At 39.6% G+C, this 27,817-nt stretch overlaps 2 protein-coding genes across 2 annotated transcripts; both read left to right on the top strand.

The window, feature by feature from the left end:
* The first annotated feature begins 407 nt into the window (after positions 1-407).
* srp68 (signal recognition particle 68) lies at positions 408-10,727 on the top strand. Its single transcript, XM_067498061.1, has 16 exons — positions 408-567; positions 989-1,055; positions 1,529-1,642; positions 2,215-2,410; positions 2,700-2,782; positions 3,014-3,123; positions 3,290-3,369; positions 3,561-3,705; positions 5,838-5,932; positions 6,011-6,075; positions 6,648-6,801; positions 7,048-7,142; positions 7,445-7,574; positions 7,686-7,761; positions 7,841-7,893; positions 8,676-10,727. Exons 1-16 carry the CDS (start codon positions 480-482, stop codon positions 8,901-8,903), a joined length of 1,779 nt encoding a protein of 592 aa, XP_067354162.1. The 5' UTR covers positions 408-479; the 3' UTR covers positions 8,904-10,727.
* A 3,734-nt stretch (positions 10,728-14,461) lies between these two features.
* On the top strand, positions 14,462-27,815 carry evpla (envoplakin a). The gene is made up of 22 exons (XM_067497598.1): positions 14,462-14,657; positions 17,842-17,941; positions 18,045-18,199; positions 18,818-18,941; positions 19,234-19,365; positions 19,510-19,551; positions 19,792-19,953; positions 20,050-20,157; positions 20,279-20,374; positions 20,550-20,660; positions 20,860-21,006; positions 21,147-21,301; positions 21,416-21,513; positions 21,667-21,839; positions 22,122-22,297; positions 22,401-22,539; positions 22,651-22,844; positions 23,066-23,216; positions 23,306-23,389; positions 23,580-23,690; positions 23,785-23,877; positions 24,037-27,815. Exons 1-22 carry the CDS (start codon positions 14,599-14,601, stop codon positions 27,427-27,429), a joined length of 6,003 nt encoding a protein of 2,000 aa, XP_067353699.1. The 5' UTR covers positions 14,462-14,598; the 3' UTR covers positions 27,430-27,815.
* The last annotated feature ends 2 nt before the right edge of the window (positions 27,816-27,817 follow it).

Raw genomic sequence — 27,817 nt, 5'->3', positions numbered from 1 at the left:
TATTGCAGTTTAAACATCACTTCCATAGACTTTCCATTCAAAAAAAAATTCATATTAATATTCATAATAATTACAGTACATTAGCTATCAGCACACAGGGTAGTGAGCACACCTCTCCCAACCATGCTTAACATATTACAGTTGGAACCATGTTTGCAGCTTTTACCATTTAGGACTTACAGCACGCCGAAAAACGGGCGGAAGAATACGGAATAATAATAAAAATAATAAAATTAAATACTGGAAACAACAATAGTGTGATTGCTGAAAGCAACACTATTGTGTTTCTCAGTGGGAAATTAAGAATTATTTCAAAAACGTAACCATCAACCGGGTGAGGATGCTGTCAACAACTTCCTGTCAAATCTCGCGATTGTTTTTTTCTTTCTAGCGATAGCGCCTCCCAGTACCGTCATCGGTCCCGGACTCTACTTCTGACTGAGCATGTGTATGTGCTGCTAAGCTGTTAGCATTTGGAAATGGCCTCAGAAAAACTAAACGAAGCTAAAGTTACCTATGCGGACGAAAATAAAGAAAATTTACAGGATGGAGGACTTGGACTGGAAAGTATCCTTCACAGCAAAAGATGTATAGCAGAGTTTATTTTCTTGGTGTTAGTGAGTCTTGTCAAGCTCAGAAGCTAACGTTAGCTTGCTAGCTAGCTGGGATAGAGGATAACGTTAGCTAAGATTGTAAGGCGACGTGTCACAGTGAAGCCGCCTATTAACAGGCATCCAAGAAGATTTACCGTTATATATTGTATTATCTAACGTCATCATGTAAACTATGAATGCAAGTCACTGTCTGTTATTGTCGCCTTTTTTCCATTCGGTTATCGTTAACAAATACATTGTCATTAATTGAATAATCATATGTCTGGGTCCATACATACAATGCCATCATGACCGACATGCTCCTGTCTATTATTCTACTGCAGTCCCATGTGTGTGAGTTAGAGTAGATGTTTCCTTAACAATTTTTAACACAGTTTTGCAAATCATTAAGGAGTCGCAGCAGCAGCACGGTCTCAGGCACGGAGACTACCAGCGATACAGGTGATCTGAATGACCCTGTAACTAACTGTACCAGTTGCACAATATCTACTGAGATGTTTGCCAAAGACCTCTATATTGCTATTTATGTAAAATTGCGGAATTGTTATCATTCTCAAACGAAAATCATAGATATGTATGTTATTTTTTGTTTAAGGTTTAAATTGATTTGACCATCAACCCTACAGCATTTCCTACTATCATAAGTAATAAGTGGCTGCTTTATTAGGCACTCCTGCACAATCCTTTACAATGAACTTCTTCATTATAATTATATATAATTATAATTTTTTATAGACATATCAATAGAGTGCTGTTTAAAATATTGAATTATTTCTGTGAAAATTAAATGATTGTGTTTTAACAGTGACCACCGGTTATCAAAGTTGTCTTGTACATTAGAATTCACCTAGATCATTGAAATGTGTGAAAGCATTATTACTGTAATATAAACTTTCTTATTTAAATATTTTTAGAGGCTACTGCTCCCGCAGACTGCGCCGCCTGCGCAAGACTCTTGGCTTCAAGATGGGAAACCGACACAAGTTCATTGGAAAGAAAGTAACAGTAGAATTGCTTTCAGACAACAGGTAAGAAATCTGAGGTGGACAACCAGTGGAATATACTGGGTGTTAAAAGCACTAAGGTGTTCGGCACATTAATGCTGGTGTCACAGATTGATGTTATTTTGTTAAGACAAGAGTCTGCAGCTGTCATTTGGTAAACATCACTAAATCATAGGACTAAACTTAATATTGTATATTTACTTTATTAATTTACTTAATTACCAAAATAATTCTTGTGTTCATGATGAAATATAGTTTAATGTGTAAGTATTTAATAAGGTCCAGTCAGCAACTTGGAGAACTCTTTTCTAAAATATTATATTATATCATATTAAATGCCTTCAAAGTCAATGTCAGGATACCGTATTAGTTTTTTTAGAGTATAGCATGGATATACACTAGTAAGATCCCCTGGTCCATAGACCTCAGTATTACTTTGTAAAATGTGATGTAGTGGGAGTGATTAATATGATGGGAGGATGAGATTATGTTAACAAGTAAAAGCAATAGAATTAATCCTTGGTTCCCCTTAAAACCTTAAAAAATACAAACTTATGCTACCCTACAATTGATGCAACTCCATATTCCCTCTTCAGGTATCTGTTGTTAGTTTTGATGGAAGCAGAGCGTGCATGGAGCTACGCCATGCAGCTGAAGCAGGAGGCCAATACAGAGCCACGGAAACGCTTCCACCTGCTGGCACGCCTACGCAAAGCTGCCAAGCACAGTGAGAAGCTGGAGAAGCTCTGCGAAAGCCCCCGTGTTGATGCAAAAACTAAACTGGAGGCACAGGTACCCAAGACAGTCATCTTCAGTCTGCATTCAGAGATACTGTGCTGGTTTATAGAATATAGGTGTATGCTCTTCTTAAAGACTGCACTGTCAGAGGTCAAAAGGTTATAATTTTGTCACAGTGTCTGCATCCTTTCGTTGTTTGTTTGTTTTGTTGATGCTTGTTATTGTGTTTAAATCGAACATTACTAATACATAGATTTCATTTGTTAAAGCACTGTCACTGAAGGCCAAAACTCAGCTTCTTCTTACAACAGCCTATGGTAGTTTCTAATGTATTTTATTTAAGGCCTACACTGCGTACCTGAGTGGGATGGTGGAATTTGAGCTGCAGGAGTGGAAACGTGCGATGGAGGCCTTTAACAAGTGCAAGTGAGTTTAACATTTTATAACTTTGATACATTAGCATAATAATAATATTAATGTGTGTTTTTTGTGCTGACTCAGAGCTAGAAGGTCCCCATTTTGAATCTACCTGTGGAGTATGCACATTCTCCCCATGCTCGCAGGCAGTTGAAGATGATTGATATGTGACCTTTGTGAATTGATGACAGAATTGCTCTTAGCCTCCCCTATAATTTTTTTTCCCCCTTGTCTTGCCAGGACCATCTATGAGAAGCTAGCAAGTGCTTTCACAGAGGAGCTGGCAGTTTTGTACCGCCAGCGTGTGGACGAGATATCGCCCAACATCCGCTACTGTGCTTACAACATTGGTGAATAACACTAACACACATGCAGGTTGAAGAAATTCAATCTCCCTCAACGCAATTTACAGCCATCTTGGACTTGTTTTAGCATCCAGGGACATTTTTCACAAGCTGTCCTTGTCCCTCTCTTTTTACACACAATGTTTAACTGGGTTTTGCCATTTGATTTCAGATGACCCAAATGCCATCAAGGACTTGATGCAGATGCGACTGACTGGTGGAGGAGGAGGCATGATGGCTGAGAAACTAGAGGTGAACAGCAGTTGGTCATAAGTTATATTTGCCTTATTGGTCATTGTTATTTTGTCTGTGATGCCTTATATCATAGGAGACACTGTCATTAAATTGGGTCTCAATAAAAAGTAAATAGAGAGTTATTTACATACATACTAATGGACCTCTAGATTTTATTTATTGATTAAAAACCAATCCCCCTTCCCCAGTCCTTGATTACTCAAGCAAGAACCAAGCAGGCAGCCACCATGAGTGAGGTTGAGTGGCGAGGACGGACGGTGCCTGTGAAGATTGACAAGGCTCGCATCTTCTTGTTGGGTCTGGCTGATAATGAGGCTGCCATTGCTCAGGCAAGTAGTTCCCCTTTTTGTAGTATTCAAAACCAGACTGCCTTATCTTGGTGAGGAAACATTGTTATTAACTAGTGTCAATGCCATAACATGTCAGTATTTAAAAAAAATTCTGTTTTTTTTTTTTTAGTTCAATGATAGTCAGCAGTGCGCTAAGAAGCACTGGCTTCACCAATACTTTAGGATTCCTGTGCAAAAAAGAGAGTTTATCCAGTTTATTAACCAACCCCATGACTTAACACCATTATGTTAAATATGGAACTTTACAGCAACAGAGAAACATTTATCCCTGAGCTCAGAAATCAGATTTTAATTGGATGTTTGTGCTCTATGCACTTGTTTTGTTGTGGTTCAGGTCTTTGTTTCTCATATTTCCATGATCTTGGCTATTATTTTTGTGTGTTAATTGAACTCTAAATCAGTGACATGAGAAACAGAAATAAACACATTTTCATCCAATAATCATTAGATGGCACTCTCCACTTTATAGTCACAGATGTGCCACTGTTGTCACTGCAGCTCATTCCAACTGTTTTATCATGCTTGAAGGGTTTGGCACAGACTGCATACACATCTGTCACACCCATAGTCACTCAGCTTTGTGGCATGCAGCTGCTTTTATCACATGGCTGCATTCTGAGCATTTCAACCCATAAATACAGGGCAACATCCCTCAAGTCTCTGGTCATATAAAGATTATCATCTCAATACACATTTTTCTTTCAAATGGGCCCCTTTGAGGCTCTATTGTAATGTTATAGGCCGTTATTAAGTTCATAGTAGCTGGGATTGATGTCACATTTGGCCTCTGGGAAAGGAAATGTCCTATTGTGCCATCAGTCCTTGTTGGAGAACTCCATCAATGCCTCCCTTCTGTAATCAGTTTATCCATTCAGCCCGTCCTCTGAACAAATCAAGATGCTCAGCAAGTTGAGCCGGTCATGCTAGGCGTTGCTAGGGTGTAGGTATAAGTGTGTGGCACAAAATACCATCAGCTTCCTGGGTGGAGGAGAATGGCCTTCTGACCCGTTTTTTTTATCACATTCAGATTATCAGACATATCCTATGTGTTGACTTTCTGCCCCTTTAAAGGTGAAGGTGAAATAGTAATTTCATTCACAAAAATGCTTCAAACACATAAGTTATATTTTTCTGTAAATATTCACCAACATTTATTCATCTACACTTTTCCAATTAACTCCATTTCCACATAGCTTCTTTTCAACAAAGGCAACATGGGTCCTGCACATTTGACAATATTGTTTATAATCTATTGTACACGTGTGTGAATGAAAGATAAGTGAGGTGAAGAACTATCCTGTCATTCACAAAGATCACAGCCCTGAAACTCAGGTCTGATTGCTGATGAGTTGGTGCACCAGCAGCCTGCTGGGTCGCATACCTGTGTCTCCCGGTTTGCCACAGTTACATTCCTGCTTTCTCTAGGGCTCTTTGTATCAAACTACTACAACTTCTAAATACATGAAATATTTGTGTTTGCACAGTTGTTTTAGTTTAAGTGTAGCTTTCGGGTGGAAGGTAATCGTGAACATGTGCCTGAGTTTAGCTATTAAGGCAGTTGGGCCTTTTTTTAGTGTTGTTGTTTTTTTTTAACCTTACCATGTTTTTCATTTTAACTGTTTAGTGTAGGAGTCAATATTGAACACTATAAATGTGTTACACAGGTTTGCAGTTTAGAAAATGGAACAGTTTTCTCTTGTCAAGTTTAATAACTCTTTAAACTCCATTTGTCCCCTCAAATTCCTCTCAAATTGTAAAACCCTCTGACATAGTTTCATGATTTCTTCAATGTTCATTATTTATAATGCTCAATGCTCATTATAAGGATATTAGCAGTAAAACTGTTTTTATTATGTTTAAACCAAGCTTGTTCAAAAAGTTCAAACAAGATTTCAGACTGAATTCAAGCAAATCCCTTTCTCCCATTGTTTTCTGTCATCCTGCTAATGTCAGCTAACAAAGGCAAAGTGTATGTGTGTGTGACTGGGTGAATAACAAATAGTGGAAAGCACTTTTTTGTGTACCATTTAAGGAAGAAAAGTGCTGTATATGTGTTTAGCATTTACACTGTAGTTGCCCTGTGCACTGAGATTAGTGTTTCTGTTGTGCAGGCAGCTAATGAGGAGACAAAAGAGCATCTGTATGAGACCCTGCTGGTTGAGTGCAGAGACACCATCCAGGCTGTGAGAGAGGAACTGAAGAATGAGGCGGTAAGAAATACCAGGGTAAAAAGTGAAGCAAATGATCACATTTGCAGCTTAATAACAAGTTATCATTATTGCTTGTAGAAGCAACGAGAGAGGAGCTCTGATGTTGACAGCGGGAAGGTGTCCAACCTACAGTTCCTGCATAGGTAAACCTAAAAAAAAATACTACTTAGAAGACAGACTTCAGTCAACATATGTATTTATTTATGTTTGTAATACCACAATCAGATTTGATATATATTTGCCCTTTAAAAAGCGCAGCGGTAGATTAGGCAGTCATTGTCGTTCAGCAATTGTTTTTAATGTAAAAATGTTTTTTTTCTATAAACTTCTTCAGAGCCTAGTTTGGCTTGTTGGGATTTGTTGTTTAATCCTCCCAAGGTCCAAAACAGAGCAAATCATTACATTTATGAATCGGAAATCAGAGAATGTTTCCCATTTTTGTTTGAAACATCCATATTTTCTCCTTATTGACTTAAATGGAGCCAAAGAATGCAGGAAAGTTTATTGTTGATTGTTGCAATAAAAGAAAAAAACAGGAATGTGTCTGGATTTGATGTATTTGCTTCATTTAATCCAAATGCAAATAATATAACCCATGATACAGTGACATAAACCATAGCATATTACACAGTATAGAGCGTGACATAGTTCATTATTTCACACCAAGCTTTTCCTCTTTCTCTTTGAAAAATGTGCCTCTGGTCTTTTCTCTTAGTTATCTGACTTACATCAAGCTGTGCACATTGGTAAAGAGGAATGAGAGCATGGCTCATACTCTGCAGGCAAAGCTGAAACAACCTGAATCCGACGAGAACAAAAGGGGTCCACATCCGCAAGACCTCATTCGTCTGTACGACATCATTCTGCAGGCAAGTGTCAGAACATGAAATGTATTGTTAACAACTATGGTTTAGTCCACAAGCACTGTTTCACAGGACAGCTGTTTTTTATTTTATTTACAAGTAATTGTAATAGCATGGATGTGTACTATTCTTAGTATAGTTAGTTAAAAACGGTGTCTTACTTTGTAATGAGGTGATGTTTGGTGTGTGTTTGATCAGTTTTTCCTTACATCACCACTGTTCTTCTCTCTTTACTATTGTCTCTCTGTCCAGAGTCTGGCTGAGCTTTCCACCCTGCAGGGCCTGGAGGATGACCACACCTTCCAGAAGGAGGTGGCCCTCAAAATGCTCGTGTACAAGGCCTACAGGTCAGACATTGTTGTTTTGAAATGCTTTAGCTGTATCTTTTAAATCAAAAAATACACCTAAGATTTAAATAGTGCCAAAAGCTTTAAGTGTATAATGAGAAAATATGCAGGTTTTATGAGTCAGTTTATATAAGCCATTTGCTATACTGCTCTACTTATTTATTAAGCTCCTTTTTAAGTGGACAACACTGTTTTGTTTGACTTTCTCTTTAGAGTTTTGTCTAATTTTAATAAACCAATATAATTCATCACATAAATGAATGTAGTTTAAATTGTGTTTCGCCACTATTCTCGTCTTCTAGGTGCTTCTTCATTGCTCAGTCTTATGTGCTCGTGAAGAAGTGGAGTGAGGCGCTAGTGCTGTATGAGAGGGTGCTTAAATATGCCAAGGAGGTCCAGTCTAAGGCCAAGAACCTTAATAACAGCCTTAAGGTTGGTAATGCAAATGGTCATACAAGCGCACAATAGCACTGTCAGCAGCACAATTTCAAAATAAACTGTCACAATAGCGTGTTCATTACTATCAATCATGAACTTCTGCAGGATCTCCCTGATATTCAGGAACTCATTGCTGAGGTCAATGCTGAAAAATATTCTCTTCAAGCTGCTGCAATTTTAGGTGAGAATATAATGTAATTGTTTTTATCACATGAGAAGCCAATATTTTCCACCCTCCTGAGGAAATATGTTTGTTTCAGACACTGATGAGATGGCTGAAGTTCCTACCCAGCAGCAGGTGAAAGATAACACGGTGAGTGGAAAAAAACATGGGACCCCTATTTCAGTAACCTTTTTCATCAAGGGAACATAAATCAGAGACTCATTTTACACAGAATTCCCTTATTTATGTATGTAAGTGTGTATGTAAGATGAGAAGACAGATAGCAGTCTACTTTCTGCTCATCAATCATGCAACTTCTGCCAGGAAGCTCTGCTCAGTCTGCAGAGATGCTGGACCAAAGTGCTGGGCAAATGGACAAATGGTATTTTATTTGTTTAGGAACAAATTATCTAAAGTCATTCCAAGATCTTAACTATTGAGCTTAAACTTAATTTCATATCTTTACATTCGAGTAGCAGATGTTGTCCCGGGTTTCCAAAAAGACCTACAGGTCTTGATTCAAGAAGATTGTTTTTTAAATCACAAGCAATAATATGATAACAATATTCTAGACCTAGGTTGATGAAACAATGGTAAAATTAAGCAATTTGGCCAGTAATCAAGTAAAAAGCAAAGAAGTGGCATTTACATTTAACAGTATTAAATCCATCATTCATGCAAATAGTAGTTTGTTTTTTGTGTGCTGTTTGTGCCTAATCAAACGTGTATCTTTATGGATCATTACAAAATTAACTTACAAAAACTGATGTCAACTATCAATCAAAACAGCCAATTTGCCACAAATGGATGCAATCTGCAACCTGAAAGCTAGATCTCACACACTGCACCTTTTAAAGAAGGCTGGTTTTGTGTTATTGCTTGTTTGTTCTTTGTATAAACTATCAATTAAACCGTTGTTTTCTTACCTGCAGCCCCTCTGTGACCATCTGGAGACTTTCCGCCTTGACCCTGCCCTTGTAGGAAAGCAGCCTAACCTGGTCCAGTTTCCCCCTGATTTCCAGCCAATCCCCTGCAAGCCCCTGTTCTTTGACCTTGCTCTCAACCATGTGGCCTTCCCACCGCTGGATGACAAGGTGGAGCAGAAGGGCAAAGGCGGTCTGACCGGCTACATCAAGGGCATCTTTGGCTTTGGCAGCTAAATGAATAACCTTTGGCAAGAAGAGGCGCAAGACCCTGAGTTTTTCACAAGCAACCAGACTTGGGTCAGTTGTTAATTAGAAAAACTTCACTTACTTTTATTGTTTAATAAATGCGATTTTTAGTGCCTACGTGCAAGGTGGGTGGAGTCTACAGAACTGAGGAAGGCTGAGTGGTTATAATCTTCCGAGAAAGTTTGTGGAAAAGTAATTGAATTGATTTCAAGTAGCAATATTATCAAAGCTCACCTGCTACCTTTGGTAATAACATCTGGCCGCGCAGGATCCTAGCATACATGCTCTTTCCTTCATTTGAGCTGTGAAAGTGTCTGACTTTCAAATTTTACAGGTTACCATGTCATGTTCTTGATGCATACAGCCAAGTTTTCAATCTCTCAATCCTCCCTGAGAAAGCTAAGTCACTTTGGCATTATTGGTTTTTCCCAGTGTCATGTAAGCGCCTTCATTTAATTGTCTCTGTTTTTTGTGTTTTTTAACATTAATTCTTAAAACTAAAGTGCAGTCTTACAGCAGACCTACTAGAAGTAATCATGTAACCTATAATTTGACAAAGTGAAGCTGATGTGTTTTGTTAATTGGCATTGGTTTCTAAATGCTCAAGCTTTGCCCGGTTTCTTTCCTTCACCTTTGCCCTCGTCTTTAGACAACAATATGTTGCTAAAAACTTTGTATCCTACATTGACCAGTCAGCTCAACCCATTGTCCACCATACGGAGTGTTTTTACAGCAGAATTTCTAACTTCTTATGGACCACTTTATTACAGGGTGGTGATGTGACCATAAACTGGATATGATGACAAGCTGCTAAGAAGCACAAGAAGTATATGTCACCATCCTTGTGCTTAACTTTTGTAACGTGATGTAAACAAGTCGTCTGTGCAGTAGTATTACCAAGGCCTCTTTACACTGAGGAAGAAGTAGGAAAAGTTAAGGTAGAGTTGGGATAATGTGTCCAGCAGGATGAAAGACAAAGCCACAATTTCAAAGTGTGAAATGGTTCTCTCCACAAAATGAGCTAGATGATTCCCGTGTTTTAAACTATCAGTAGCCACAAGTGACACAAATCATACTGTATATGTTCTTGTATATAATAATAGAAACTCATTTCAGCTAAGGGTCCAACTGTAACAACTCACAGTTTTAACACCCCTCAATGTTTCATGTTTTGTACAAAAGAGCCTGCTGGCAGCTGACCATGTTTTAATGCACAGAGGTGGTGCATCTAACCAAACTATGTTCTGTAAATTTTGTATTTCAACATTTTATTTATCAGGAACAATGTGAGTTGTAGGAGAGCAGTAGACCTTTAGGACTTTAGGGAGTTTTTAGTGACCTTTTGTTCATCACACCAACCTGCTGTTTGTCACATAATCACAAGGACTAAATTACTTTACATGTCAATGGAGTGTATCTTTATAAATATCTGTTGTTATCCACTGTTTACAGTCACAGTGTTGATTCACGTCTTCCTACGCCAAAGCCACTCATTTCCTCTCATCCTTAAGGGACCTGGCTTGCATGTGATAGCTGGTTAAACACGAGCTAGAACTGTTTCCATCTAACTCACCCACTCACACTAATGTGCTTACTAACTTTTATGATTATCTTGTTTTTTTTCTCCCCTTTGTTTTATGTTAAAGAATTAAAGATGGAAGTGCTGGTGAAATCCCAGCACTTTACCTCGAACAGCCTGGGAAACTGTTTGTGATGATTAATAATTGATGAGCATAAAGAAAAATGAAGCGATGAGAATGTATGATTTGATTTAGTTTCCAGACATATAATTAAAATATATTTGCACCAATTTATTGATGGTCTTCATTTGCTTCTGTGGAACGTACGATTAACGTACGATTTACTACAGTCCTATTGATTAAAAGACAGTTGAACAGTAGTATTAGATTAAACATTTTGCTTTTTATCTCAAATCTTTTGTACAAAGAGTGCATTTCTCAACCAAGTCAATAGGCGTGTGTGTGTCTGGGGAAGAAGAGCGAGAGCGACATCTGTTTTGGGTGTGGGTGTGATATGAGTGTGTAGAATGCCTTAGGGGGGTGTGAATGTGTTAAGTTTTATGTGTATAAACCTGTTTATATGCATTTTCATAAGTATGCCTTTCACACAGGTGTGTTTTGTTACTCAACACAATCCGATGTGTAAATTGCTTTTTTCTTTTTTACTGCATTTGAACATTAATAGTAGTATCTAACCACCGTCCCCCTCTTCACATGGTATCTGTCTTTTTGTTTTTTTTAATCTGATGCCTGTCATCACTGCCCCACACACACACAGCATTGTCACTGCAAGATCAGAAATATGTTCTATGTGGATAATCTGATGATATTTGTGCCTTGAGGTAGAGATGAATGTTTATCTGCAAAAGAAAACGGATTAGATGCAGTATCGTTCACACGTATCATCACACGTAGCTGATATGACTTAAAACAAAATGTGAAAGTAAATAATTTTAAAGAAGAGGGAAAAAAGCGGCATATGTCTTTGCACATTGGCAGCCAGATATTCTTGTTATGCAGATTGTACATCCCAAATGACAAGTGAAAAAAGTAAATCGACCAATACAGGAATCAAAACTTTGTAAGAAATTTAAATTATAAACGAGACAGTCATTCTGTGTTTTGTCAGCTGTGTGTAGTTTAGTGAAAGTGTTTTACACACACCTTGAATGTGTTTGTACCTTTTGTTCTCTCTCAGCACAACTCATTGCATACAGAACATTGCTCACCATGTTTATGTTGTCTTACAAATTGAAAATTAACTTTAGGACGTGTCTGATCTGTTTTAAATCATAAAGGGCATTTTGTTGTCTAAGCATTTAGATATTACTGACAGTAGATTTCTAGCCAAGAACAAAGCACCACACTAAATGAGCATATAGTTGTTCACATTCTAGCTGGAAAAAGATTTGCAAAACACTTGATGAGATGTGGCTTTTTGAAATGACTTCAGATTTCGACATCTGTGATGAGGTTTGAGATAAGGTTTCATTGTGATAACTCAACCATGGAGCTTCTGCTTGTGCATTAGTGCTATGCAACAGGATGATGTGGGTTATGCTTTACTTTTCTGCCAAGTAGATGTGCAGGTTCAACTGAAAGTTTTCTCATTCTTCCAGATTATGACTTCTACTGTTCCATGTAGCAGCCTTTTTTTTTCTGACATTTTTATAACCTGTCCACCTTTGTAGACATTAACTTAATTTTCAGATCCACAACCATTTACTTAAAAACAACATGGTTGTTGAGTATTGACGCAAGGTTTTCATTAAAAGAATTAACAGTATATGTAATTGGCCTGAGTGTAGCTAATTTTTGCATAGTCTGAATTAGTATTAGGCCCTTTCATTCTCACGTCCTGCTCCTCAACATTTCAAAGACAGAGAAAAATATTAACAACAGTTGTTTGACATGTTACCATTAGTTTAATGTCACAAAATGATACATTTACAGTTTAATGTTGGCAATATAAAGAGCAGTTTCATAGCTAAACAATCCCACATCAAAGTCCATTCAGTTGCTGATCAGGAGTATTTGATGGTGGGACATGAGTCCACATTGGCCTAAAATTGTATTTGAAGTACATTCAAAAGTAGACAAAACGATCATGGTGTTCATTTAGTAGTCATTCTGTAGCTTTTAATAACAGATTATGTTTTTATAAGCCAATGTGGATTAGGCGGACTTCTAGCACTCAATGAACAATTGAACATCTACATTTCCAAATGGAAAGTACCGTGACATCTTTTCTCAATCATTACAATATTGTTTATATTAAAACAGCAGCTTCTTCTACCTCTAAATGTTTTATCATGAAAAGAAAAAATGTTTCATAATTTTCTAAATGTTTTATAGATCATTACAGAATTTTGCTGATAAAAAAAATAGTTTGTAATAGAGTTCGATGTTTATGCTCAAGACATAAAGTCACACTAATTGTGCTGCACTGAGCTGAAAGTACAACCATATTGTATCCCTTAGCAACATAAAAAGTATCTGTTTTTCCAGACAGGTGGACGCACCCAGAGAGACTGTATGACTGGATGCATCAAAAATGTGTGCCCTGCGCTGTTTCAGACTCGGCTGCAAAGAAAGCAGCCCAGCTGCATTCCTCGCCATGGTTTTTTTATTGTTGATATGCTGTTCAGAGACACCCTGATCCTGAGTAACTAGCAGCTCTGTAGATGCTACAGACAAGACTTTGCAATGTGTGGAACCCTCTTTAATCAATAAAGAGACTTAAGAGCCTCTATATGGAGGCATTAGGTAATAGACTTGATTTGCGGCCCACAGGTTTTCCAGTGTTGACTGTACACACTTTGGCTGTGTTTACAGCATCAGGTTTATCTGTGCCAGCCTCATTAGAAACTTTCAGTCCCTCAGACTAAGGGTTTTAGCTCTTTGGTCATGAAAAAGAGAAGAAATGGACTAAGAATTCTTTGAAATCAAGACCAAAAAATTTTTTTAACACACGGTTATGTATATTGGGGATTCTCTGGCTGGCTGTTAACTTCCTATTACAATCATCAAAAATCTCCAAAAATCCAAGTTAGAAAAAGCTTAGAAAGTTAGCACTACAATATAAGCAGATGTTCTCAAAGGTTTTAACCCCCCGAACTCCATCTATCTATTAACTCTGCCTACTTATTATTAAGGATCACAAGTCACTGGGGTCACTGGCATTGGTCAAGAGGCAGCCTGGACTGGTTCCTGGTCTATTACAAGGCTGAAAAAAAGGCACATTGTAAGGGTTTGGAAGACACACACTTGATAGAAGTAAATGTGGTTATGTTGGTGAATAATTATAATTTTATTTTAAAAATACAATTATCAGACTACAACGCAAAAGATGCTATGCTCATTGCTTTTGACATAATGTAATTGTATCTATATGTGCTGTATATCTGTATAAGCAACATATGATAAAAGAGAAATTAATGGAAACAGGGAGAGCTGCCTGCTACATCTTCCTTTGTGAGGGAAAGGTGTGTTTTTTAAACACACACACTCGCACTCAGTCCTGTTTATGTCAATACAATACTTATTTCCTCTGTGAAAGTAAAAAGTGTTTTTATTTGGCTAAACTTTAAAGAGTGAAAGGACAAGCACTGTAATGTACCAACAGTTTATGTACTTCAGATTAAAATTGTTTAATCATGCAAATTTGGGCACTTCTTCCTGTATTAGTGACAGCAGAGAGGTGAGAAGATGCAAGAAAGCCACACAGACCCACTAGGGCACCGCTGTTACATGTTCTGAGCACTTTTGTACAAATAAAAACTGTTATGTTTCAGTGTCCGTCTGGCCTCATGAACTATGCATCCTACGTAATTAAAAGGCCTCTGCTCCCGTGAGGAATTCAAGAGTGTATCGGGGCCCAGGTGAAAAGGAAGGGCAGGACCGAAGGTGGGAGGAAGGGAGAACACTGGGGAACAGGTCGGTCCGGTATTCCTCTGCAAGGTGGATTTCTGGGCGGTGACACACCTGTTAACATGTTTGGGAGGAGCAGCTTGTGCTAAACACTGTGCTGACGTGCATGTGTGTATGTTTGAATGTGTTTGAAAGGAAAGAAGAGTCAGAGCCACAGGTTGAGAAAGACACAGTCAAAGGAGTAAGAGAGACAGAAAAACAGAGTTCTGTGGGACCTCTGCTTGACCTTCAGGATGTTTAAGAAAAAGGACCCCAAGGAGAGCACGCTTAAGGGCTCGAGCAAAGTCAGCAAGTGAGTTTATCCCTGAGGATTTTGTGAATGCATGTAAGCGTGTGTGGTGACACTGTATCTCGGTCATCTTCCTCCTGTTCTCTCCAAGCCGAGAATTGTGTCATATGTGATCTTTTTCTCTATGTGTTGTGGTTCTCTCTCTCTGGTTTAAAGGGATATTTAAGTTTGCTCAAAGAATTTGTCGTTTCAAGTTTTTAGTGTTTTATCTGCAATAATATTTAGGGGTGTTGAGGCTAATAATGGCTTTACTTTGTTTGCATGAGTTGGGACAGCGTGCTTTAAGACAATAGTGGAAATGTGTTTATAAAGAGCGTTGAAAGTCACAGATGTAAGCTAAAAATAAAAGCAGATTCGGGGAAATATGTAGCACCAAATTGACAAAAAGTAAATTTAAAAGAAGCAGCTTGAAACCAAAATAAAAAACAATGTGCAGCATAGAGTTGATTCAGTGTGAGCACCAAAGCCAGATGTCACAATACTGATGTGGTTTCACAGGCAGATGGTGACCAGCCTATTCTTTGACCCTGCTCCTGCCCGGGACATGTAGTCCCTCCACTGATGCATGATGTGGACTGGGCAGTCCAGACTGCTCAGCTGGTTTCTGTCTCTTATGTGGGCGTTGGTTGCTTTATTTGACACAGGGCAATTGGCTCAGTTGATTTGGCTATTAGAAAAGTAACATCACACAAATTATGTCCAAAAAAATCTATTATCAAGGTGTGGTTATCAGAAACAATTGATTGAAATCCACAGTTTTCTTTTATTTCATCAACAGTCCAAACCCCTAAAATATTCTTCACACAATCATGTAAAGCAGAAAAAAGCAGAAATGTCTCATATTTCAGAAACTGTACCTTCTTCCATAGATGAATGACAAATCAGTTAAGATACTAATTGTTTCAGCCCTAATGAAGCTGTACTCAGTTTTATGGCAATGTCTCTAAATAGCCAGACCTGGCATCACTTTCTAGGTGAGAGGACAGGACAGAAAACATTAGGACATTTATAAAACAATGCATATATTTAGAAAATGCAGAACTTTGGTGTGTGTGTGTGTGTTTGTGTATGAGAATGCTGGTTAGACCCACAAAGGGTCCCATCTTGTTCTCCTGTTAAATCAGTCCGGTTTACCTCAGCTATCATCGCTGGCAATATGATAATAATGACTCATGGGTCTGATGGCAGTACGCTGCAAGAACCATTCAAAGTTGACATCTGCGCTTCTATAGTTGATAGTTATTAGGCAGATCAGAGTTTTAACATGCAACAAGTAACATTTATAAAACTGACATTATTGCTTTGAAGCTTTACAAAGTTTTGAGCTGTTTCTAACCTCTTTATCTAAACAACAGCACAGGACTGTTGTGGTGAAACTTTGGCGATTTTGCAACTAACTAAAAAATGCAGACAAGCCCTTTTAAATTATGTGGGTTATCCAGTTATCCAACTTTCAAGTCAAATCAGCCAATGCTGCAAGATTTGACTCAATTAAGTATAGTTGTTTATATTTTAGTGTTTTCTTTGTGTTAAAAAGTTCCATTTAACTCACTAAACACAGAAAATGACACACACACCACTTTGAGGTGCAATGTGATGCACCCAACTCAAAGGAAACACAAACCAATGCATAAAAAAAGTCAACCTCATATCGCAGTCAACACCTCTAGCGACAGGAATCACTTTTCTCTTTTCACATTTCTCCTAAATGTTTAAACAGTGCAAAGAAATACATTAAAAAGTAGAAAACTGATTTATGTGAACAAACATTTGAAAGGACAAAATCAAGACAGGACAGGTTGTAAAAGCTTGTAGACCATATTATCATATTGGTTCATTAATTTGTGAATCAGAGATGTCTGCATCTGTACTTTTTCTCCATGTATGACTGTGGTGATGTGATTATGTCTTTGCCCAAAACGGGGGAGAGTCAAGACATAATGATTGTGCATGTGCTACAGCCCATACCTGTCTCTCCTGCTGAGTGAGCAGGAACAGGGAGGTCACTGTCAGAGCGGCCGCAGAACCTGATCAGCTCGCGGCTCAGTGAGTCACTCCAGGAGGTGCGACGGCCGGCCATATACAGTATAATATATCTTTGTATCCCTGATGCTCTGACATGAAATAATTGTATAAAATGTTCATTTAAGTCACCTTACGAGACAAGAGCTTGATCTCTCTCCATGACTGGAGTATGCTGTGACATGTGTATCAATTAACCTGCGACCTACATAATGGATTGCCAGCATTCTTTGACTTTGTGTTCAGTGTTATGTCAGAGGTTAAGCTACATGAATGAAGCCTTTTAGGGTTGTACAATCAGCCCTGTAAGCAGATCTCTCAGTTGGATGTCAGAGTTTTATGTGTAAAATTGTATAAAGCTTACAAATATGTCTGCTTCTCCTTTTAAGCAACATTAACTCCATTTAAGGTTTCTCCTCAATTGCCTGCCAATTTACCACAAGAGTCACAATCAAAAGTCTGCAAGGATCCCTTATTGTTCTCCCTTGTTTAAACACACACCCTTTTTCATTTACACCCAGAATGACTGAGTTCTGACTTGTCACTTATGAAATCTCAAAAGATGTAGTCAGTTTTATTAGATCATAAATTCATCATTGAAAAATCTTTGTTTAAATCCTAAAGGCCAAGTCTGTTGATTTTTAGCTCCACAAATTCACCTTTTATTTAGTTCTATGGAACTGGTTCATTGCACATTGGTGGCCAGCGGGAGCTCCTCCTCCTCGTGTCTGTCTAAGACATCGCTTTGCTTTCTCTCAACCCCGTGACAGAGGGAGTGACAGTCACACTGAGCCATTGTGAAATTTTTAGCATTTAAAGAATTCTACAGGTGTGGCTCTATCCCACACACTATCCCAGAATAACCTGGGATAGTGTGTGACAGATTTGACAAATATCCCTGAACATCACAGTCTCAGTCAGGGCTCTTTAGTTCACATAAGAAGCTGTGATGATGTTGATATTTGTCCAGAAAAAATTCTCAAAATGTGGTTTCATTGTGGCTGCAAACCTAAAAGGAAACCTTATCCTAAGGGAATCCTAGCTGCCTGTGCTGGTGAATGTCAGAGGATTTGAGACCATGAAACTGCTTGTGAAGCATGACAGGGGCAGACTGAACTGAATATTCTTTCTGTCTAATCAGTGAGTCCTTCTTCTCACCCTGCAGGACCCCAACCGGCAATTTGGCCTTACTGGTCGCCCAGATGCAAAAGAATGCTGACCTGGTGGAGAAAGACATCCTTCGGGCAGAAGAGCTGCTGGCTGTGGTGAGGATACACAAACACAAATACATACTACACATTACACCAACCAATTGTAGTAGCAGAGCTCACTAGAAAAATCACCTGATCTGTTGTCTACATCTTTCAGGACCATGAAAACGACAAACAGCAGCTGCCCTTCAAGCATCAGAATGAAATCTCTGAAAAGTTAGGTGAGGCTGAGGCGCTACTGAAGGACCTCTTCCTGGATGTGGACAAGGCCAAGAAGCTCAAACACCAACAAGCCTCAGAGATAGAGAGCGAGTGAGTTATTACAGAATAATACAGTACTGAGGAACAGCAGCATGAGGATATAAAACCCGAAATTGTGGCAGCATACAGGATGTTTCAATATTAAAATTGAACTAGAAGTTTGAACATAAAAACCACACATTCCGTGTCCACAATAGGTCATGATTTGTCAGTGATTGCTAACAAATATCTCCTCTTTAAGGGCCATAAGCTCTTTGTTAGTATAGTAGTGAACAAGCCTTTTAGTCGCGTGGTGGATCCCACCAGATGTGTCCTTGAGGAAAAGAGTAAATAATAGCTCCCCGGGTTCCCCTCAGGGGGATGGATTAAATGCCAAAACAAATGAATTTCATTGTAATGTGCACGTGTTTGTACTCAGTGATGACTAGGAAGTTTTTACTCTACACTAATGTTTATGGAGATCTAAAATTGTCAATCTCTTTTCATCAAGTCTTTGTGTATCAATGTATCAACAGGCCATTTATGTGATTGGTTGTTGCTTCGGTAATATGAGCAAGAACAGAAACCATTAATGAAAAAGTACATTTTGAAATAAATAATTGCTGCAGTGCTAAAAAACAGTTGTGAAATGAAATACCATTTACCATCTTGGTTCTCCGGTGACTCCAGTGTGATTCACCTCCATGAGCGCTGGCTGAAGGACTGTGGCTTCTACCGAGACATCTACGAACAGATTGAAGACGTGTCTCTGATGCCCAGAATCGACTGGGGGCCTGTTTTCACCCAGAAACAAGTGAGCTAAATAATATTGTATGTTAATTTGCCCCTAAAAATAGCCCTCAAGTAATAACACAATTTACTTATGTTTTAGTAACATTTGCTAAAAACTGTAGCAACCAGCTGGCAAGTCAAACACTCTGTACAGTACATTCCAGTTGCTTTATTACTTTTAGCTGTGCTTTATTGACTCTCACTGCCCTGGTAAAAACACATCAACTCGAGCCTCATTTGTTAAGACTTGCTCTTTGGGGGTTGTTTGTGTCTCCATACTATTAACTGTGTTTCTCTGGTGTCTGTGCTTACAGAAACAGGTGAATGTGGAGGACTACGGCCCCACCATGGCAGACCTGGAGAAGCAGATCGCAGCTCACAACCTTGTGCACAAGGAAATCGAGGCCTACAGCACGCAGCTCTCCATCAGCTCCGCTGGCAGCAAGGTGGACAAACATATTCACATCACATTCTGGGTTTTGTTGGTTAACACTGACCACAGCAGCTGAATGTTCTTAATGTTCTGTTTGTCATTTTTCGCAAAACTGTTTTCTGGCAGCTTGTAAAACATGTCTTCTTTTGTATTTTAGGAGAAATATACAGAACTAAAGAAACAGTATGGTAATCTTCTGGTGAGTCAAGTTTAGTTTCTATAGCTTATTTTCTTTTAGTTTTAGTCATGACTAGAATGAAAAAAAAATGCATAAACCCCTATTTAAAACTACTAAAAATTATATTTACTCAGAATTTTGACAATGATTATGTAATAGGATGGAATTGGTAAATTTGTAGTATCTTCTGTTTATGTTTATGCTACGTGCTGTGGTCACATTCAGACCCTCTCAGGATGGTTTTTCCCCGTTTTTCCCCAGGATAACTCCAAGTGGCGTCGGCATTACCTGAACAGCCTGTATGAATACATGCAGGGCTCCAACAAGGAACTGGCCTTTTTAGGAGAAGAACAGCAAAAGATCAAGAAGCAGGATTGGAGTGACCGTATGGTGGACCCACATGATGTCCGCAGGCAGTATGAGGTCAGAATCAGACAGTGAAAAATGTAATGTAATCCTACTGTTCTCCAGTACGATGAGAAAACATATTGTTAAAAAAACACATTTTATCTCCATCAGAACTTCAAGAACAACAGTCTACTGTCCCATGAGAGCGAGGTGAACAAACTTCAGGATGAAGGCGACAGACTTATTGAACTAAAGCACCCTGCCAGCGTAACAATACAGGTACATGTCATTACCCAGAAGCCAAGACTCTCTAATTTATCATTATCTTCTTCATGGCTGTTAACATTTTAAAGTCAGATTTTGATTCATTTAAACTCATAATATTGCATTTTATTTCCAGGCTCAGAGAGATGCTGTACGAAACGAGTGGCAGAAATTCCTCAATCTCTGCATCTGTCAGGAGACACATCTGGACAATGTTGAAGAATTCAAAAAGGTGAATATGAAACAGCATGAATCACATTATGTCACTTTCACAATCTGCATTTGATTCAACTGTTGGTGAGATGACAAGCACATTTTGCCTCTGAGTTCCTCTACCAGTTGTATGAATGCTACATGTAACACATTCAGATTTCATTTAGAAATATGTGTTTTTGTGCTTCTTCCAGTACCAAATGGACACTGAGCAATTGGCAGAGACACTGACCAAACTCAACAACAGCTTGGACCCCAAGTCCACCAGCAAGAAGAGCAACTCAGAGTTACTGCTGCAGCTTGAGGTACAGGGAACTTTTGCAGCTATTATTACAGAGAAGAGCTAAAAGTTTAAAGATAGGGGAAATATTAATACTTGCTTTATGCAGGTTACTTTACTACTAATTTGTCATACTGCTAGGATAAAGTATAAGATAAGAGTTTGTTGCTATGAGATGAATTTTTTGAGAACATGCTTTTCCTTCTGTGTTTGTTTCCCACCAGGGGGAGGAGAAGAGCATACAGAACAGTGAACAGCTGTTGGCCGATCTGAGGAGGCGCAGCACCTCCATCGCTCCCCTGAAGCAACGACGCACCAACACCAACAGGCCCATCACGGTGGAGTCCCTGTGCGACTGGGAGACAAACAAGGTAAAGCATTCAAAGAACATAGAAAAGGCAGGGCGTGTTAAATACCTGTAATTGGGGTGTGTCAGTTCTCATTCATACGTACTGGTTACTTTTCTTGTTTAACCTTTAGGGCATGTGTTATATTTATTGTTATTATTAAGGCGTCATTATCAAGAGGGGAGAAGTTCACCCTGAAATCAAACCCAGACCCAGAGAACTGGAACGTTATCTGTCCTGATGGGGTAACAAAAACCTTCCCAGGAGTCTGCTTCCAGATCCCACCACCAGACCCAGAGGCCATCGACAAGGTGGACCTGTAAGTAATGCACATCTGTATTATTATACAACTATAGTCAGCAATACAAGAATATGTTAGTACTATTTTTGATATTTCAACCTTCCTTTCTGCCTCTTTCTGTTTTTTCTCTAGTTTGGGAAGTGAGCTGGCAGAAATTAAGAAGCGAAGAGCTGCTCTGGCAGCGTCCCTGAAGAACAACAAATCAGACTCCATCAGGTCCCAACAATCAGGTCAGTGGCTATAAAATAAATCCTTAAATATCATAACTATATAACATAATTGATTTGAAAAGTCATGATAATTATTCCTGACCAGTTGCACCAGTATAGTTTTTTATCTTATTGTAACAATCAATAAATCAACTTTCCTATGTCGTCATTCAGCCCCAGTATCTTCGGCTCCACTGGACCCCAAACTCGCAGCTGTAGCTCAGCAACTGGACCAGCTGGACAGTGGCCTGGCTAATGCTGAGGAGAGCATGCTGAGACGTCTGCGAGCCCCACTGAGCCGCACAGACCCTGCCGGAGATCTGGCAAACAGGTTGAAGGAACAGGAGGTCAGTCAAATCAACGCTGGCATTTTAGTAGACAGTTCTTTAAATTTGGAGTAAATGTGCTTAGAAACATTAATTCAGTCCCATTCACCATGGGGGTTGAAGTTTGTTTTGATGAACAAATGGGAAAAAAATCAAAGTTGCTACCACCAGCAGTGTTTTGTTTTCTGATGGGAGGTTACAAAAAATCTTATGGAAAATGCAGAATGAAAGATGTTCAAATGGTTTGGAATTCGATTAAATCCTAGTACAAAAATCTGATGTATCAACATTTGTTTCCTAAAGCAAGCTGCCAAGGCTCTAAAGGATCTGGAGCAGCAGAAACAGGCAGCTCAGGCAAATCTGCAGCCATTGCTTTCTAAAGATCCCAGCAGTACCTCCTCCGGACTGCCACTCAAACTGAGTGCTGCCAAGAACAAGCAGGACAGCATCGCTGCACTCGCTGACCTCTACAGCAAAAAGTAAGCAGATGTTTTGTTTTGGGAAGTTGCAGACATACAGTGCAATCTGCTATTTAACTAACCAGTCTAAATACACTGTCACTATCTTTATTCTTTGTGTTAGAGCAAACGCGTCTCTCCAATTTGAGCGTCAGATTGCGAAGGTGGATGGCCTCATTTCTGGGTTTGAGAAGAAGCTGAGTGAAGATGGTCCAATCCCTGATATGCCAAATGCAGTCCAAACACGCACCAATGACATTCAGGTGAGCAAATCAGAATTTAAACATTTGTTTAAAAATCTTGTTTTGTTCATAGATTTAACTTACAACCAACTGGTTGGGTTTAAAATTGCCTGCCTCCTTTGTTCTAATCAGAACCAGCTTAAGTCTGTGGCAGCAGCTCAGGATGACATGAAGAAGCTGAGCAAGGATATGGAGACCACAGAGCAGCTGTGCAGCTCTCTGCAGCAGGGCTACCAGGAGTACTGTCCTGACATTCAGCGCCAGAAAATAGCTGTAAAGCAGCTGCAGGCACGCTACACAAACGTGGCCTACCAGCTGAAGGAGAGGTGAGAACCAGTTCAGTTTTTATTTCTAGAAATGATTCAGTTGGGATCCTTTAATCTGCAAGAAAACTGGTTCCCAAGCCGGGGATTAGTTTAGCTGTCACAAGATGAAGAATAAAAGATAAAACCAGGGCTGAGAGCTGTGATTTCTAAAAGTGACACAATGCAGAGTTTTCACAGTGTCACATTTTAAAATGTGCTGTAATGTTGATGCAAATTTTCAGAGAAAGCCTCTTACAAGAAACCGCAAGCAAGAACCAAGAGTTCCAGACCACATGCAAATCCCTGAACTCCTTTCTGGACAACCTGCCAGTTAACCAGATAGACTACAATGACGATGTGTCACAGATGACGGCTAAGCAGAACTCCCAAGAGGTAAGGTTGTCTTCTAAAAATACAGGTGAAAGAACTGGGTCATTTCTATTATAATAATTAACATCTAATATCTCAATATTTCACTGCAGAGGGTGATAGATGACCTAAAAAGGAAGGGAAATGACTTAGACAGAGTGGCTGATCTGTCCCTTGACCTGCACAATTTACTCAACGTAAGACACCCGTGGATTAAAATACAATGTTATTTGTGATAAATATTACATAAGTAATACAATGGTGTTTTATTCACTTGAAAGGGTAAAAAAAATCCATTATCTTACCATCAGTCATAAAATAATTACCTTTCTAACCTTCTAGTTTTATGTTTTAAAATTCCTGGCTTAATTCCTAACCTCTGTGCAGGAGTACGAGACTAACGTTGATAAATACAACAGCTCACTTGAAAATTCTGGAGTCACTGTTGCAAAGAAACCACCTATAGTGCAAACACTTTCTGATACTATTCAGAAACAGGTAACATTAAAAATATTAGCTCAAATGATAATTTAAATGCTTTAGGTTTATCAGCAGATACAATTGGGTGATGGTTTGCTTTAACTTTTCACAGGAAAAGAATCTGGTCAACCGTTACGCTAAAGCAACAGCTGAAAACAACCAACGCCAAAAACAGATAGGATTAGCTAAGAATCTCATTTTACAGGTAAGAGAACAGTAAATGAATATTTGGTTAACGTTAAATAATTTCTCCTGTGCTTCAATTCTACAATGTATTACATTTAAACAAAGTAAAACTATGTCACAAAACACAGGATGAAATGTAATGTAATGTAATTCATTCATTTATGTTATTCAACTGCAGAATGAAGAGAAAGTTCAAGTGGTGGCACAGCAACAAGTTCACCTTGAAAACCAGCAAAAGAATACTTTTGAGCTGGGCAGTCTTTCAAAAGACCTACAGGAAGAGAAGGACAGGACAGCTCATGCTGAGGCAAACCTGAGAACCTTTAAAGAAAGGCTGGTGTCGCTGAAGAGCCGCAGAGGAGTGGAGCGGGTTGAGGAGAAAGAAGTACTGCAGTACTACCGTGACCCAAAACTGGAAAGTGATTTGGCTAGTCTACAGAACAAACTGCATGAAGAGACCCTAAGGCGGAGGACAGTATATTCTGAGGTTGAGCTGATTACCAAGACAATCACCACCAGGGAGGAAACAGTCAAGAACACTCCAAACAAACTGGTGACCAAGGAGGTGACAGAGTTTGAAAAAGATCCCCAACTGGATGTTGAGGCCGCTAAGCTGAGAGATGAAATAGCAAGACTGAGAGATGGTATTCGAGTGAGAGATGGTGACCATATTCAGATGAAGACAGAATTTACAATTCTCCAGCAGAAGAGGCCAACCATCAAAGAAAGGGTGGTGAAGAAGGAGGTGGTGAAAGTGGAAAAGGACCCGGAGATGTTAAGAGCAGTGCGAACATTTGATATGGAAATTTCCGAAGAGAACAACAAGATCAAGCTGCTCAATGATAACATCTTCCAGACAAGGAGTCAAATCAATGCACTTGAGAGACTGATTCCTAATATAGAACCAAAGATCATTACTAAGGAAATCAAGAAGATTGAACAAGACCCTGAGCTCATCACAGAATCTGCAAAGATTCGCAAAGGCCTGGAGGAAGAGAGGATTGAAAACAGTGGTTTGTCCAAAGAGTTGATTGAACTCCAGAGCCGCTACCGAGACGTTCAGGAATGGAAACCAAAAATTGAGGTGAAGGAAATTGTTAATGAGATCTACCGGATAGACCCGAGCACAGAAGTAGGGATAGTACGGCTCAGGAAGGAAATACAGGACTACAACAAGCAGCGCTCTGATGTAGAGAAGGAGATCACCCAGGTCACATCTGAGCTGTCTATCCTTCGTTCTCAGAAGCCCAAGGTGGAGATAAAGGAGGTTCTCCAAGAGGTGGTTAAGGAGGAGAGAAGTCCTGAAAATGAGAGAGAGATTCAGAGACTAACTGACCAGGTGAACCTTTCACACACCAATTACAACTCCCTCCTGGAACAGGTGAGAATACTCAGGGCACAGAGAGATGAATGGAAGGCTGAAAAATCCAAGATAGAGACCAAACTTGTCACCAAAGAAGTCATCAAGTATGAACCTGATCCACTGTTGGAGAAAGAAGCTGAACGCTTGAGAAAAAATCTGCGTGAGGAGACACAACTGAGGCGCTCAATTGAAGAAATGGTGTTTGACCTGCAAAACAAATACATCCTTTTGGAGAGACAGAAGCCTGAAGAGAAAGTCGTTGTGCAGGAGGTGGTGCGCTTACAGAAGGACCCAAGGCAGTTAGTTGAGCATGAACGTCTGAGCAGGGCCCTGGATGAAGAAGCAATGACCCGGCGTCAGCTAGAACTAGAGTTGCAGCAGCTAAGAACAAAGTTGGAGGAAAAAGAGAGGATCCTCAGAGCGAGTGATGAGCACCAAAAGAGGATTCAAGCCGAAGCTGAAGTCAAAGATATTCGACTGCGCATTACACAGCTGGAAAATGCTCCACCTCCTGTTGAGGAAAGTATTATCGTTGAGGAGGTCCTGAAGGTTGAGAGAGACCCAAAACTGGAAAGGATGACAAATGGTGTTCGGTCAGATATGGACAAAGAAACCAGTGAAATTATGCGTCTCCAGAGAGAGATTCGCAACATTACTCTAAGGCTTGAGATCCTGCAAAGGGAGAAGTCTAGTGAGAAGACAGTATACAAAGAAATTGTCCGTGTTGAGAAAGACCAGGCTGTGGAAGCAGAAAGGGATCACCTGAGGGAACAGGTATCTCAGCAAAGATTTGCCAGACAAGATCTGGAGGATGAACTCAGACGTGTTAATGATAAAATAAACTTTTTGATGAGTGCTAAGTCCAGCACTTCAAGAGAAGAGACTACCATTACTTTGAACAAAGATGCCCTACAAAGGGAGAAGGAAAACCTCACTCGAGAGCTCAAGACACTCGAAGCCACAAGACATGACATCAGCCTATCTTTCCAGCAGCAGAGCCGATTAATGAGTGAAAGGACGCAGACAACCAGGCAGAGGAGTATTAGGATGGAGTCTGATGTCCAGCGTTTGGAGAGGGAGATCCTGGATGAAAAAGACAAGATCCATCAGCGGGACAGCATCATCCGAGACCTTGTGCAAAATGTGCAGAAAGAGGAGCAAACAGAGACACGGACCAAAGAGACCAACGTCTCAACCAAAATCACCATTTTGGATCCCGAAACAGGAAAAGACATGTCTCCTTATGATGCCTACATGCAGGGGCTGATTGACCGTCAACAGTACATTCATCTACAGGAGCTGGAGTGTGATTGGGAGGAGATAACCTCCCTGGGGCCTGAGGGGGAGACATCTGTACTGCAGGATCGCAAAAGTGGTAAGCAGTATGCCATCAAAGATGCCCTGAAGGAAGGGCGGCTGACGGAGTATGATCTACAACAGTACAAGCGAGGCCAGATCCCCATCTCAGAATTTGCCTTGCTGGTCGCAGGTGAAAATAAGAAGCAGCCCAAGTTCAACTCAGTCAACTCAAAGTCTGCCTCAACACTGCAGTCAGCCCCCCCAAATGTCTCCGGTGCCAAAGAATTCTACCCAGTTGCTGGAATAATGGATACAAGCACTGACACCTGCTTTACAATACGTAATGCCACCATGCGTAAACTAATCGACTCCACCACTGCCCAAAGGCTCCTGGAAGCTCAGGCAGCAACAGGTGGCATCATTGACATCAGCACCAAAGAGAGATTCACACCTCACAAGGCAGCAGCCAGAAACCTCATTGAGGACAGTCAACTTCAGAGGCTGCTCAATGCCCAAAAGGCTTTCACTGGTGTCGAAGACCCTATGACCAAAGAACGTTTGTCTATAGGAGACGCTGTTCAGAAAGGCTGGATGCCGAAGGACAGTGCCATATACTACATGGAGGCACAGCACCTGACAGGAGGGCTGGTCGATCCCAGAAGTGGTCGCAGAGTAAACATCACGGATGCCCTTGGGTCTAAAATGATAGATAGCACCATAATGAGGGAGTTGCAATCCGAGTCAGCTTACATCAAGGATATTGTAGACCCGATCACAAAGGAGAGGATCAACTACAAACAAGCTTTGGACCGCTGTAAAAAAGATCCACAGACAGGCTTACCAATGCTGCCTGCCTCCTCTAAAGATTACACTCCAACATATAACTCAAGTAAATATGCAAGATTCTAGATTTAAGTTTACAACATACTTGAAGTTATCGGTCTATTTAGTGAAAAGCTACTATTATATGACAAATCCATATAAAATCAATGCGCATTTTGACTCAGGAAAAGCTTTTTCTCCAGCCAAAATCATGTCTGCTTATTTGCATTTGTTTACCCAACATAGCTGATGTGGGCAGATGGTTTTTTTAATTTAATTAACAAAAACAGAAAATAAAATATTAGATATTGTGTTATTAGGGATTTTGGGACATGGTGCAATGTTATTTACCAAGATTTGATTCTGTATTACTCGTGGGTTATCCTTGACTCTCTTCACTTAAAACTCAATCTTCTTTGATACTTTGTGAAAAAAACATGCCAATAGATTAAAATTATACTGGTTAAATAGAACA

Source organism: Channa argus, chromosome 3 (genome assembly GCF_033026475.1).
Source record: "Channa argus isolate prfri chromosome 3, Channa argus male v1.0, whole genome shotgun sequence".
In the NCBI taxonomy this organism is placed as follows: Eukaryota; Metazoa; Chordata; class Actinopteri; order Anabantiformes; family Channidae; genus Channa; species Channa argus.
The sequence above is the reverse complement of the archived record's forward strand: the minus strand, read 5'-3'. Positions and strand labels throughout refer to the sequence as shown.